Raw genomic sequence first — 16,118 nt, 5'->3', positions numbered from 1 at the left:
GCTGCTATCGGTCAATTAAAAATCTTTATTTATGAAATTGGAAAGAACTAAGTGCCCCTGATTGCATAGTTAAAATAAAATAATGAAAACAGGACAGTGCCTGTTGCCATCCTCGAGTTGGCAACCTTATGGACAGGAGGTGAAATCATTTTTGTTTGGATTCCTTTTATGCTGGAGAATACCCTTCGGATGGTGGGAGGTGAGGGAGAGAGAAGAAAAAGGCAAAATTTCCAACTGTGGAAGCATGAGAAGACAACTGGCATATGGACAACAGCAAATCTTCTTCTCTATGAATAAACTAATTAATTTGATTGAAAAATGCAACCTGCAGAGAGAAAAAGAGATTTCCTGACATTTCTACAAGGACTCATCAAGATAAGCACAGCAAGTTCCATTAGCTTCTCTGATAATTGTGGTTAGGACACGCAGGGGGAAAGTAAAGCCTTGGTGGTGGTGAAGGAAGAAAATGAAAGCAAGTCAGGAAGGAGGCCAGGTGAAGTTACATCCTGGTTTACATCAGCAGGAGGAGAGATCTGAATAGTATGTGGGTGAAAACACAAGCCCTAACATGGCAAACAGTTGTGAATCACCATCAACACTTTGGAGAGAAAAATATGTCTCACAAATCTGGTTCATCTCTTTTCCCCCGAGTGTATGTTCCAGTCTTGAAATGAGATGGCCTTTGTAAGTGAACAGAGCAAAGGAGATGCTGAACAATTAGTGGGTTTTCTCCCAAGTGAAGTAGCTGACCTATCGCATATGTGAATATAGGAATGAATGGATGAACAAATGAATTAATTTTTCCAGGTAGTTCTAGTTTGTCAGATAAATGTGTTGTAGTGAGCGTTTTAACGATGCAATATCTCAGACTCTTGTGTGTGATTTTATATCACCATTTTGTTAATTCATTTTTAAATTCTTCTAACAATGTTACAATGAGAATTTCTTAGAGATCGAGGTGGAGGTGGTTCAAGAACTAGTAGGAGCAACATTCCCTGAGAATTTATTAAAAATGCAGAATTAGTCCTCCGTCTGATCTATGGAATCAGAATCTGCCATTTAACAAGATCACAAGTGATTCTTAAGCACATTAAAGTTTGACAAGAACTGATCTTCTTGGCACAATTACGGAATAGTATAAATCCATACTCCTTCTTTGTAGACCACTATTTTTAATATCTTTTGTCCCTATTTTTCTATCAAGGGAGGGGACAGACAGTTGAACTATTTTCTTAGAAGCTCCATAAACAATGCTGGTGATGTCTAATTTAATCCTTCAATGGTAATATTATCTCACACGGGTGACTAATGGAATTACAAGATTTTTGTGAAAGAAGAAACAAGAGGGACAATGTGTGCGTACTGACAACTAATCACTGGCCTAATAAGCAGCAGTAATTAACATACAGCAATCTGGTCAGGTTGAAATGGATATGACTGACCATCACAATTTTTTTTGTGTAGATAATGTGCAGTTAAAATATGGATAGTCCTTTTCAAATATGGATATGACTGACCATCACAATTTGTTTTTGTGTAGATAATGTGAATTTAAAATATGGATAGTCCTTTTTCAAGTAATAACAAGTATATGATTCTTATAGTTTAAATTACAAATAGGAAAGCCCAATCTCTGGAATTTTTAGAAATGAGAGTAGGGAGTAGGATTTTTTGGAAGAATGCTTTTTCACAAAGATAAACAATGATAATTAGAAATCCTCGAGTTGGCATCCTCGAGTTGGCAACCTTATGGACAGGAGGTGAAATCATTTTTGTTTGGTAAATTAAGTTTAGTCATTCATTCATCCATCTCACTAACAATTCTTATCTACTATATTCCCAGCACTGTTTTTAGATACTGGGGAAATCTAAGTGAACAAAGCAGACTAACTCCCTCTTATTAAGCTTGCATTCTTCATGGGAGGAGACAGTTAAAGAATACGTATAATGTATCAGTTGGTGAGAAATGACTAAAAGGGAAGGAAAGCAGGCTATAGATTTAGAGAAGGAAACATCATTGTGTGTGTTATCGTATGTATGCACTCAGGGAAGGCCTCTCTGATGAGGTAATATTTAAGCAGAGCCCTAAATGAAGGGAGGAAATAAGCCATGCAGGTAGCTGGGGCAAAGGCAAACAAATGGAAAATTCCAGAGGCAGGAGGGTGCTGCCCATGTTTGCGAAACAGTGTGCCGGAGCTGACAAAAGGAAAAATGATGTCCTTGTGATTTAGGACTAAAAAATGGTTCAAATTAGGTTAATAGACATCCTTAACAGGAGCAGCTTTTATGGAAATTGACATTTTAATAATCTGAATTCTGATATTTCAGATTGGGAAAGTTCCTGTTTTTTGTGTTATGTCTTATATTTGATTGATAATTCAATGATACCACTTACTCATTCACGAAATATTTGTCATGTGTCTTGTATATGCCAGGCACCGTGCCAGATGTTCTATAGTGACACAATTTTTGAATTTGAGTAGGCTTCTATTGCCATAGAAATGAATGTGATCTCTGAGTGTCAACATTTCTCATTCTTACTAGGGATAATTTAAACAATCTTTCAATCATTGTATTTAATAGTAGTCCTTGGTTTGTGATGACATCTGCGAGTGTCTTCATCTACTTTGTAAGTATTTAATCAGGAAGATTGAATTGAGGGTTGCCATAATGTATTTGCCACAAGAATCTTTTCATCCAGCCATGCAGTTTCTTTATTGTGTTACTGTTACTATTTTGAATTTATGCTTTCAAAATGCAAGTGAATTTGTTTGCATTTTGAACTTTAATCTTGCTCTGGATAGTTGAAGAATATCAGTAATTAAACTGCTGTTGAGTTATATGGACAGAGGAGAAAAATAGATTAGGACTTGGAAACAGTGGTTCATTTTTGTTTCACAGAATCCTTTTTAGACACACTGCTATTTCTCACATTCCATTCAGTGAACAAATAAGTATTCGTACGCATTGAATTTTGAGGGAGGGTTGACAATTTATTTTTATTTCTGGCCGTTGGAAGGGGAACTTCACAGGTGAATTCTTTCTGAGATACTTAATGTGAGGTCGCAGAGTAAACACTGGGGCCTCCAAGACCGGGCTGCAGGCTGTAATACAAGCTGTAATACAAGCTGCAGGGCGCTTTCAGGCTTAGTGGGAGCTTTTGATAAATGTACATGACCTGTTCTTGCATTCTCTTCTGGCCCAAGAGACATGTTAGCATACCAGTTGGTGGGAGTGGTGGTGCCGTAGAGAGGAGGACGGACGCATTGGTTTTAGGGGCGAGGAAAGCCTGTTTATATGATTTGGTTAGACCTTTGCCTCTCTTCGTTCTCCAGTGGAAACTACTCTACTGGTAGTAGCTCGAAGACCAGTGTCCACTGTCAGCCTTTGCAGCCGGATTTTTTTAAGGGATGGTTAGGACTTGGAGGAAAGAGGATGTATTTATTGAGTCGGGGGCGCAGGGGGGCCACTGCACAGATGCACACACTACACTTTCAGAAATTCAGAATGGGAACTGGCCAACAGCGGTGGTGGACGCAGGGGTGGGAAAGGTGGTGGTATCCATGTAACAGTGATGGTGAAAGTTGGACACATTTGAGGTGGTTGCATTTACTGGATTCTCGGTTTTGAACCTTGTATTTCACACGGTGTTCATTATTGAGCGTGGATAAATGTCCCAAACCTTGAGAGCTGAAAACTACTAATGTGCTTCATAGGGCCCATTCATTACTGCCATACAACAAAAGCCTTTACGTATGTTTGTATATGCATTACTGAACCTTTCCTTTAAAAAAATCAATATCGCTTTCCTATTTTAAAGCAGGGTGGGGTTCTTTTTGTCGGTTTTGCTTTGCCTAGGATATATCACGCTCTGATTCTTACATTTACTGAAACATTATAAATATTTAAAATATCTGGTCATTTATTTTACCTTGTCACCATATGTGTGAGGAAAATCGGGTCTCAGTGTATTGTGGTTTCTACCATTAATGTAAACGTTATGCTAAGAGCATTTGTCTCAATAGTAACAACCGTACTTTTCATTTTGGTGAGAACAAAGAACAAAATTATCCATTGATGACAATCGCTATAAAAACCCACTAAATGACCTTTTTTTACCTTCTGTTTTTATATCCTGATAATTACTGATATAAATGAAATGAGGAATAGGTATGAAAATCAGCTCTAAAAAAATAACATCAGTGCGGACGGTGCAGCATGATGGCAAAGTAGGCCCAAGGGCCAAACGACCTGAGTCCCAGTTTCCCACCTCCCCTTGTTTGCCCTTTGACCCAGGTATACTTTTATTTCCCCATCTGTAAATTGGGGCTAAGATCAGTTCCTGCATCATTAGGATTAATTATAGTAATACATCTATTGTCTGACACACAATAAATATAATTTGTTATTCATATATAAAATGATATTTAAATGTCCCAAAGTGTACAAGGTCAAAATGATTATTTAGTAGATAATGTACTACTTATGTAGTGTTATTAATTTATAAATAATTCAGTAAAGACATTTTTATGTGTCCTAAACCTGCCTCCATGTTTTCTCCATGCTTCTGGTTCAAGTTAAAGCAACACACTCATTTTCGACCCTGAATATTCACTGGAAGCACCTGGTTGGATTTAAATTGCACTAAATCACCATTTTGTGATAGTTTTAATAAACACCTGCTGTGTAAACATCATCTTCATCGATCACTTTTGTAACAGAGGAAATGAAACAAAAACCTATACAAGGGGGTTAAAATAACTATATATGTAAGTATACTTCAGCCTTCCTGGAACATCTAGTTGTACATAAACAATTTGTGAGCTAAAATCAAAACTCTATAATCTAGTCATTAAAACCATTTTGCTGAGATTTTCAAGCCAACAGTTTGAATAAGGAAATAAATTAATTTTGGTGTTTATCAGTGTGATTTTAGTTACAAAATGGCATGCATTTGAAAGTAAAAAGTGCATTAAAAATTCAGTTCCTCTAATTCATACTGGTAGCCCTCCTTAAATCAAATATATAGGTTTTATTGACAGCTTAAATCATGTGATTGTATTGTATTTGCATGTATAACATGCATATTTTAACACCACTGAGGATTCTTTTGTAATTTGTAAATTCACATTAATATTTTACCTCCTTTCATTAGTTGTATTTCTTATTTGAGAATTGCATATAAGCAAGTCATTATGAAGTGTAGGAAATTGGGCCTGAGAACCTAGCTTATTAAATAGTTTAGCCCTCTTGGTAATTTTTAAAATTTTTTTTAATGTTTATTTCTGAGAGATAGAGACAAGTGTGAGCAGGGGAGGGCCAGAAAGAGGGAGACACAGAATCCGAAGCAGGCTCCAGGCTCTGAGCTTTCAGCACAGAGCCCGACGTGGGGCTCAAACCCACAAACCACGAGATCATGACCTGAGCTGAAGTCAGATGCTTACTGACTGAGCCACCCAGGCACCCCTTCTTGGTAATTTTTAATAGTAGGTCTCTAGGATTTATGAAGTCTATACATTTACATATTTATTAGTATATTGCCTACCATATTATTGTGTTTTCATAAATAGTTTTATATATTTTATAATGTATTTCCATAAAGCCCAAGAAAACACTAGTTAGACTATAAAATATACGCTGAGATTTAAGAAAGCATGTACAGTTTTGGCATGTATAAATCTGTCTAGAGAACCAAAATTTCAGAAAATCCTATTTATATTTATTGCTAGATAATATAACTCAGGATATAATTCCTTATAAATATAATGTGACATAATAAAATACTATGGATAAAGACTGCCCAGTAAGGATTCCTTGCTATGGTCAAGCCAGTTATCTGTTGGTGTAGACCTATGCTTTCCAATATGGCAGCCACTAGCCACATGCATCTTTTTAGTTGCAAATTTAAATTATTATAATTAGATATGGGTTAAAATTCAGTTTCTCATTTACATACACTAGCCATATTTCAAGTGTCCAATAGCCACACAGGGCTAGTGGCTATAGTACTGAATAATGCAGATACACATTTACGTTGTTATAAAGATCTATTGGGCAGTACTGGCTAGAGTAGAAATGCTTTTCTACAGTCCAACAAAGTCTCTGTAAAGCAGACTCTATGTTTGCACCAATTTCCTTTATGTTCATAGAGGTATGTCCTTGAAGCAGGGTGTGGAGTGAGAGACAAATCTTCAGTAAAATTATTTGGAAAATGGTATTCCTTAAAATGCTTTTTTACTGCAACTAACAACCCAAATCCAAGTGCCTTATAGTATCACTTCTTAAGGTGTGATCTATGGACCAGCAGCATTGGTATCCCTTGGGCATACAAATGAAGACTCTCAGCCCCTCTCTAGACTTAGAATCCACAGTAGAACATATTCCCCAGGTGATTTGTATGCACATTAAAGTTTGGGAAGCCCTGGTTAAAACCATAAGGATGTCATTGTCTTATATTACAATAAATCCCCTGGTGCGATAGCTATACGTTAAGTATATGACTCCATAGTGCCATCAAAATCTGAGGTTCTTTCTTTTTTTTTTTTTTTTTATTAGGGTATAATTAACATACAGTGTTATATTAGTTTCAAGTATACAATAAAATAATCCAACAATTCTGTATGTTTCTCAGTGTTCATCAAGCTAAGTGTACTCTTAATCCCCTTCACCTATTTCATCCATCCCCTCACCCAATACCTCTCTGGCAGCTACCAAATTTCTTTTCTTTTCTTTTAAATTTTTTTAATGTTTAGTTATTATTTTTGAGAGAGAGAGAGAGGAGAGAGTGCAAGCGGGGGAGGGGCAGAGCGAGAGGGAGACACAGAATCCGTAGCAGGCTCCAGGCTCTGAGCTGTCAGTGCAGAGCCCGACATGGGGGCTCAAACCCATGAACCGTGAGATCATGACCTGAGCCGAAGTTCGGCGCTCAACTGACTGAGCCACCCGGGTGCCCCACAAATTTGTTTTCTGTATTTAAGAGTCCATTTTTTGGTTTCTCTCTTTCCTTTGTTCGTCTGTTTTATGTCTTAGGTCATTGTATGAGTGAAATCATGTGATAGTTTTCTCTGACTGGCCTATTTCACTTGCCATGATAGTCTCTAGTTCCTTTCGGTTTATTGGTTTTGGTAGCCTCCTTCTGTCCTTAAATGATTTTACAATTGGAAGTTGGCTGTAGCAGTTCCCAGCATCATATCCTGACATGCTTCTGCCTCTAGATGTTGTCAGAACTATCTCCAGTCTGGTGCTAGTTTGTTCTAGTCCCACGGTCTTCTCCTTCCATTGCCAGTCACGTATTTATCCTTCATTTTCCTTTCGCTTTTACAGGCCTTTCCAAATGACCACCTGAAAACCATAAAATGAAACCAAGGAGAAAGCAAACTCTTTTCTTGTCCATGGGTGGTAGATTTTTATTTTATGAATTTGACAAATGTCCCTAATTTTTTTGCATCTTTAGAATGTTAGTTGGAAATGTGGAATTTCTTTTTCACTTTAATAATATTTTAAATTGAACAATATGAAATTGTCATTTTCATGGAAAGAAAACTCATGTATTAGCAGCTTCATATGACCCAACCTAACATAAAGAAGGAAGGTAAGTCCATAAAGAAGGAAGATAAGTCAAAGTTAAGAGCACAGACTTGGGTCACAGATAGTTTAGCATTTATATACTGTCTTAGCTTGTCACTGAGACAACTTGGGCAAGTTCTTTAACCTTCCCAAATTCCACTGTCCTCAGAAATAAAAGAATAATGGTATTATCTACCTCAGTAAGTGATAATGAAGACCAAATGTAATTATTCGGTGTTTTTCAAACATGTCAGTCATGTTCCACCTTCACAATTTCTTTCATATCTGCACTCTTTTTTTAAATAAAGTGTTTATTTATTTTGAGAGCGAGATTGCAAGCCACAGAGGGGCAGAGAGAGAGGGAGAGATAGAATTGCAAGCAGGGTCAGCCTCAAGGCTTGATCTCAACACGGGGCTTGATCTCAAGACCATGAGATCTTACCTGCGATGAAATCAGGAGTCAGACACTTAACTGTCTGAGCCACCCTGTTGCCCCTGCACTTTTATTATATTTAAGACTCCTTCTTAAAATAATTATCTTTACTTAGCTTCATCCTAAACTGTTTGATTTTATATATGCATTGAAGTTATATGTAGACTCACTGTATGTACGTGTGTATACAAACATATGCATATATTGTTCAGCCATATACATATATGCCAAGACATACTAAAATAATTTCATAAGTTTTTCCTTTTGCCATGAAAATCATTCTGCAAAGCACAAATAGATCTCATTCCATCATTTAGGATCCACTGAAATAGTGCATTTTATGGTTACTAACAGAGTTATCACACGAAAAGTGTTGAATACATGTTAACCAATATAGTTAAAAATTTATTTTAAAGATATTTTCACCCAAGGGGTAGTTATCCCCCACCCCTTTCTAAAGTTACCCCTTCTTCTACCACATTTAAAAAAGGGGCATTTGTGTTGCAAAGGCTTCTAAACAGGCTTCTGATAGCAGTGCCTCCTAGTGGTTGTTTCTGTCTCTGCTCAGGCATTGCCAGGAGCCACTGTTCATTCACTTCCCTGCTGCTCATTCTGAGAACTCTGTCTTGCGATTCACCTGCATATATTGAGGCTGTCTATTTGCAGGCCTCAGTGAGCAGAGGAAGCATAGCACCTTTTACCACCTATTAACTTATTCCATATAACGCTTGCACGGAAAGCAGTAAATAGTGACCAGACGTTACTGAATAATTAAGAGTTTCTAAAGTAACAGCCTTGGGAAAGCAAAAACATTTTTGAACATTATAGTGAAAATAATTATTCTTAGGGTCATCTGAGTGGCTCAGTCAGTTGAGCATTCGATTTTGGCTCCAGTTGTGATCTCATGGTTCATTCGAGCCCCACATCAGGCTCCGTGCTGTCAGCACAGAGCCTGCTTCGGATCCTCTGTCCGCCCCCCTGCCCCGCCCTCTTTGCCTCTCCCCCACTGGCACACTCTATGTCAAAAAGAAACATTAAAAAAATTGATCTTAAAGGCCAAAGGAAAGCCATACAAAGTTCACTCTTCACAGAGGCTTCCCCACAGGGACATCCTACTCACTAGGAGTTTCCAGCATAGGTATGGAACTCAGTGAATATCTGTTGAATGAAATGTCTGTCTAAAAGTTTACAAAAAGGAAGTAAATATTTTAAAATTAAATTGCTTATTAACTCTAACAAATGTGTGTTGTAATAGTTCTTCAAGTATAAATAACATTGTGGGAGTTTTTCTTCAGTTTCTGAAAGGTGAGATTTGTATCTTAATGTAAAGACAAACTGGGCAGGAAAAACAACAAAAGTAAAGAGTGATACTGTAGCTAATTCTCATGAAATCTTATTCTCGGGTCAGTTCTCAAGGGGTAGACTGAACCAATAAAGTGAATGATTTATATACTTTACAATGTAAGGATGATATTCGTTATCGAAGAGGCTTAAACTAGCATCTTGGAGTTTTTGCTTTTACTTAAATGGGTGCTTCTTCACTTATGTTACTTCTCATAAAAAGAAGATGACTGCCTTTTTTGCTTGATAAAAGAAAGCTTATTCTCATAGGCTTTTGACTGCAGTGTGCCTCAGTGAACATGTCTGTGAAAGGTAAAAGATCAGTAAATGGTGAAATCTAAATTATATTAAACCCTCAACTATGTGTGTATTTTGTGTATTTAAATCTGCTGACTAATGGAAATTTCTGGTAAAAATTTTATAAATCACAATAGTAAATTCCTAATTCAAATTATGTTTTCTTTATTAGTGTTATAAGATTAATGTTCAGCATACTGTAGTTTCCTAAAAATGCTTTAAACCTGTCTTCATGAAGAACATTTACTTCAAAATAGTTATTAACACTTCTCATTTGAGTCTCATATTTTTATTGTATGGATAAAATAACCTGTTTTAATTTTCATCCTCACCATGAAGATTGATAAGCAAGATGTTGTCCCTTGTCCCTGATCCTGGCAATCTAACTGAGAAGGTTTAAGTTGGTTTTAGGGCATATAGCCAGGCTTTAAATTCATTACCCAGGCCACTGTTGTTTACATCTTTGTAAACAATACATCTGTGTCACTTATCTATTTCTGCATAACAAATGTCTCTAAATCTTAGTGGCTTAACACAATACTTTATAATTACATCATGATTCTGTAGAGCAGGGATGTGGCCAGGGTTCATCTGGATGGTTGTTCTGCAATTGTGATATGGCTGAGGTCACTCTTTGGGCTGCATTCAGCAGGAAGCTCAACTTTTAAGATAGCATTTTATCCTCTAGAGTCACTTACAACATGGCCTCTCATCATTCAGGAGTGTAGCCTGGTCTTCTAACACCATGGCAGCTGGGTTCTGAGGCAGAGTATAAATGCTTCCTTGTTCCCTTACAGCATCTATACTTGGAACTCGTAGAGTGTCACGTCTGCCCTGTTCTGTTGGTCAAAACAAATCACAAGGCTAGTCCATATTCGTGAGGATGGGAAGTAGATTCTGGGGCAGAGTGGCAAAAAATTTGTGGCCATCTTTAATCACCATACATATTAAAATAATGGAGGTCTAAATGAACTATTTCTAGGATATGCTGTTAGTTCAGTTATCAGAGATCGGTCACACTTTACTTAACATGTTCACATTTAGTTAGTTGTGTGAAACTTTCTAAAACTCAAGATGTATGAACTATAATAAGTCGGAGAAAGAATAACTTCAGTGGTGATTAATCATGGGCTCTGCTTCTCTTCTTAATGTCTGTTAGATGCCAAACAATGTGAACATGCCATAGATTAAAACGTCAACAGTTTTATCTTCTAGGTTTAATAATAATAAGTAAAGTTATTTTGATAGAGGTAGTAATAGACATCGTTCACATTTTCAGCTTACATAAAGTTCTAATGGATCTTCAGAATCAGCAACTGAAAGAGTTAAATGATTGGCTAACTAAAACAGAAGAGAGAACAAGGAAAATGGAGAAAGAGCCCCTTGGACCTGATATTGAAGACCTAAAACGCCAAGTACAACAACATAAGGTTAGTATATTTAATGCTGTTTGCTTTCTTCTGGAGAACAAACTCTGTGTATACATATGTGTTTTATATACACACATTTATACATATATCAGGGTTTACAGGTAGGAAAGAATGAAAGCTTCAGTTAGGAAGAGTTTGAGAGTCATTTTTACCTAATATTTTCTGAAACGTTTGTGTTTTTCAAATGTGGCATAATTAGGCTTTTCATATTTGAAAAAATATCAAATGCATTCCTGGAGGACAACAACACTGGATATGTGATTTATTAAAGTTTTGGTTTCTTGGAAGAGGGACTCTGTAGGGATTACTTGCAATGCAAATTAAACTAATAAGACATGATTTTTTGTACGTTTTTACCTTCAGTTCAGAAAGTCTTAGAACAGGCAAAGTTTGATTAAAATGAACATCTGTAACGTTGCTTTTCTGTGAAATACAGAATCTATTATTTGCAATACTTCCATCATATCTTTTTTCAGTTTATTGGTATATTTACAAGTTAGGCTCTTTGGTCGCCAAAAAGCATTTGTTGTTTCTGTGAGTAGGATTTCTGCAGGTTTATTTCTTTTTTTTCTTCAGTATCCATTTTTTAAATTCAGTTAAAATTGACATATAACATAATATACATTTTAGGTATATGATATAATGATTCAAAAATCTGTTCACTCTGTGAAATGATCAAAATAAGTCTAGTTACCATTCCTTACCATACGGAGTTGTACATTTTTTTATTTTGTGATGAGAACTGTAAAGATGGACCCTCACAGCAATTTTCAAACATGCACTACAATATTACTGATTGTCATACCAGGCTGTACATTGCATACAGATGATTTACTGTTTTAGAAGTGGAAGTTTGTCCCTCAGCCGTTTTGCCCACCTCCTCACCCGTCTCCCCTCTGGCATCTACCATTTAGTTCTCTTTATCTGTAAGATTTGTTTTGTTTTCTATCTTCTGCATATAAGTGGAATCATATGGTATTTGTCTTTCTCTGTCTGACTTACTGCACTTAGCTTAATACCCTCAAAGTACATCCATGTTGTCACAAAGAGCAAGAATTCATTTTTTATGTCTGAGTATATTGCAGTATGTATATATGTATGTATAAATACATACACACACACACACACACACACACACACACACACGCATGCCACATCTTCTTTACTCATCCATCAGTGGACACTGAAGTTGTTTCCATATCTTGGCTATTGTAAATAATGCTGCAATGAACATAGGAGGACATATATCTTTTTGAGTTATTGTTTTCATTTTGTTTTGATAGACACCCAGAAGTGGAATTGCTGGATCATATGATAGTTCTATTTTTAGTGTTTTGAGGAAACTTCATACTGATTTTCATAGCGGTTACATAAACTTACTTTCCTAACCACAGTGGACAAGGTTATTTTTTTCTCCACATCCTCCCCAAGACTTGTTATTTCGTGTTTTTCTTTTCTTTTCTTTTCTTTTCTTTTCTTTTCTTTTCTTTTCTTTTCTTTTCTCTTCTTTTCTTTTATTCTTTTTTTTTTTTTGATAATAGCCATTCTAACAAATGTGAAGTGAGAGCTCATTATGGTTTTCATTTCCATTTCCCTGATGATAAGTGATGTTGAGCATCTTTTGATGTGCCTGTTGGAAAAATGTCTATTCAGATCGTTTGCCTATTTTAAAATCTGATTGTGTTTTTGTTGTTGAGTCGTTTAAGTTCTTTATATATTTTGGATATTAACCCCTTGTTGGGTATATGATTTCCAAATATCTTCTCCCATTCATTAGGTTATTCTTTTCATTATGTTGATGGTTTCCTTTGCTGTGCAGAAGCTTTTTGGTTTGATGTAGTCCCATTTGTTTTTTTTTTTCCTTTTATTATCTTTGCTTTTAGAGTCAAATCCAAAAAAAAAACCATCATCACCAAGACTGCTGTTATGGAGTTTACCACTTATGTATTCTTTTAAGAGTTTTATGGTTTCAGCTCATACATCAAGTCTTAATCCATTTTGAGTTAATTTTGGTGTATGGTGTAAGTGTTGTCTAGTTTCATTTAAATGTGATTCTGCCCTTTTTTCAACACCATTTATCGAAGAGGGTGGCCTTTCTTCATTGTACGTTCTTGCCTCCTTTGTTGTAAATTAACTGACCACCTACGCATCATTTATTTCTTGGATTTTTATTACATTCCCTCAATCTGTGTGTGTGTGTGTGTTTTATGCCCAAACCATACTGTTTTGATTACTATAGCTTTGTAATATAGTTTGTAATCAGAGAAGATCACGCTTCCAGCTTTGTTCTTCTTTGTCAGCATTGCTTTGGCTACTCAAGTCTTTTATGGCACTGTACAAATTTTAGGATTGTTTGTTCTAGTTCTGTGAAAAATGCCGTAGGAATTTAGATGTGGGTTGCATTGAATCTGTAGATTGCTTTGGTAATATGGACATTTTCATAATATTAATTCTTCTAAGTCATGAGCATGAAATATCTTTCCATTTATTTGTGTCTTCTTCAGTCTTTCGTCAATATCTTGTAGTTTTTAGTATATAGATCTTTCACCTCCTAGGTTAAATTTATTCCTAGGCACTTTATTCTTTTTGAAGCAATTGTAAATTGGGTTGTTTTCTTAATTTCTCTCTTGGATAGTTTGTTGTTCCTGTGTATAAACACATTTTTGTATAATGTTATTGTATCCTGCAATTTTACTATATGTATTAGTTCTAACAGTTTTCAGTGGAGTCTTTAGGATCTTGTGTGTTTAAAGTCATGTTGCCTGCAAATAGTGACAGTTATTTCTAAGTTGGAATTTTGAAAGTGCTTCATTCTAATAGCCATTATAAAACTAGCTCTGGGTTTTACCATAGGAACAAGAGCTTGCTCAGTCCATCAAGAAACACACACACACACACACACACACACACACACACACACAGAATAACCTTCATAATTGGTCCAGAGTAGGCTTGCCAAATCTGGGAAATAAAAATCCAAGAAACCTAGTTAAATTTGCATTTCAGATAAGCAACAAATACTGTTTTAGTGGAAGTATGTCCCAAATTATTCACTGTTTATCTGAAATTGAGATCTTAGTTGGCATCCTGGATTTTATCTGACAACTCTATTTAGGATTCTGTGGTTCTTGGATTCATGGCTTTGAAAGGAAATATCTGCTCCTTCAGCTCATTCCTGCTAAATCTGCATCTCGCTCAAGTTTATTGTTTCTTTTTATAACATTTTTCAGAGGTAGCTTGGAAGTTATTCTTTGCAGATGCAAGATACTGTTCCTTCTAAATCGCAGAGTTCTTTTCTTATGTAATGAGCTTCTGATTCAATAACAAACAAGGCTGGCCTTCGCTTTTGCCGCCCTCACAGCCGTTTTGGCCACAGGAGTTTACAGTGGAGCAGTATGGGGACAGCTATAGCTATGGTAATCCAGGTACTCTGCACCCAGGGGGAAAAAAATAAAACATCAACTGTATTCTAATTTTCATGTGAAAGTTGTGATGAAAAGAGGCTAATTTGTCACATAGGTTTTTTTTTAATATTTATTTATTTTTGAGACAGAGAGAGACAGAGCATGAATGGGGGAGGGGCAGAGAGAGAGGGAGACACAGAATCCGAAGCAGGCTCCAGGCTCTGAGCCATCAGCCCAGAGCCCGATGCGGGGCTCGAACTCACGGACTGCGAGATCGTGACCTGAGTTGAAGTCGGACGCTTAACCTACTGAGCCACCCAGGCGCCCCTGTCACATAGGTTTTAAGTGAACATCTGATAAAGAACTTAGATCCAGTGCTAGATGTCAAACTGGACCACATTTCATGTGTGCATCATGCACTCCTATTGTAGACACTATGCAACCCTCTTCCCCTTGGTCTGCCCTGGAAGTGCCATGCAGGCAGTTTCTGTATATACTAATGGCTTCTCTGTGTCTGAAGACATTTGCTGCCACAAGAGAGTCTCAGCTAGTTTGGGGGTGGGAAGGAAGCAGAGTTAGTGCTGAGAGCTTCCATTAATTAACCCATGAGGAATGGGAGATGATGGATAAATGCCCAAGAATCCTTGGCCCATGGTAGGACAATCCCAAGGTGTTTCTTAATTCCCATAATCTCTCAAAGGTGTCCCAGCAAGACTGGGCCCAGGTGTCCATGAGGTAAACTGCCTCACATTCTCACTCATAATGCCTCCTGAGATCACTTCCCAATTAAACTCTTTGCACCTAAATCCTTGGTTCAAGCTTGGTTTGTGAAAGAACTCAACGTGACAGCCTTCTTACCTGGAGGCCAGAGTACTATCCAGCTTTGACTCTAAATAAATGTGTAGTTTTCATAAGGGTCACCTAGGGGGCTCAGTCAGTTAAGTGTCTGACCCTTGATTTTGTCTTGGGTCATGATCTCACGGTGAGGTCAAGCCCCGAGTCCGGCTCTGCTCTGACAGCACAGATTCTCTCTCTCCCTTGTCTCTGCCCCTCCCCTGCTAGTGTGCTCTCTCTCCCTCTCCCTCTCTCTCAAAATAAATAAATAATCTTTAAAAAAGTAATTACTTTTTCTCATGTTCTCCATATCTTCACATTGGAAATAATACTGGTTTTAATTTTTCTGTTGGTTTTAGAATGTGAGGCTTTTTAGGAAAGGGCAAGAGTAAGGCTGGTAACATCAGAGGGAATGATGTTGACACTGGATCTCTGTAGTATGAGGAAGCCAGGAGGGATTCCAAAAGAGAAATGGCAGAATAATAAGAGAAAGCCTGACAATTGATAATAATCTTTTTTACTTGAAGCAATTACGCGGAGAAGAAAATGAAACAATTTATAAAGGAGTTAAATTTATCTATCTATCTATCTATCTATCTATCTATCTATCTATCTATTTAAAGTTTTTATTTAAATTCCAGTTCACAGGCAGTATAATATTCGTTTCATGGGTACAGTATAGTGATTCAGCACTTCCACAGAGCACCTGGTGCTCCTCAGGACAGGTGCACTCCTTAATCCCCATCACCTGTTTCACCCATCCCCCACCTCCCTTCTGATAACCATCCATTTGTTCTCTATAGGTGAATTTAT

At 36.9% G+C, this 16,118-nt stretch overlaps 1 protein-coding gene across 16 annotated transcripts in view; it reads left to right on the top strand.

Moving 5' to 3' along the window:
- DMD (dystrophin) overlaps window positions 1–16,118 on the top strand; it is a 2,138,536-nt gene that overhangs the window by 679,906 nt on the left and 1,442,512 nt on the right. For all 16 annotated transcript variants that reach the window (XM_058713880.1, XM_058713888.1, XM_058713887.1 and 13 more), the window contains one exon: window positions 10,917–11,067. In XM_058713880.1, coding sequence (XP_058569863.1) covers window positions 10,917–11,067 — 151 coding nt within the window. The remainder of the gene's footprint in view (window positions 1–10,916; window positions 11,068–16,118) is intronic.

The sequence above is a fragment of the Neofelis nebulosa genome, chromosome X, assembly GCF_028018385.1.
Source record: "Neofelis nebulosa isolate mNeoNeb1 chromosome X, mNeoNeb1.pri, whole genome shotgun sequence".
Classification (NCBI taxonomy): domain Eukaryota; kingdom Metazoa; phylum Chordata; class Mammalia; order Carnivora; family Felidae; genus Neofelis; species Neofelis nebulosa.
Note: the sequence above shows the minus strand (reverse complement) of the source record. Positions and strands in the feature narration are given on the sequence as shown.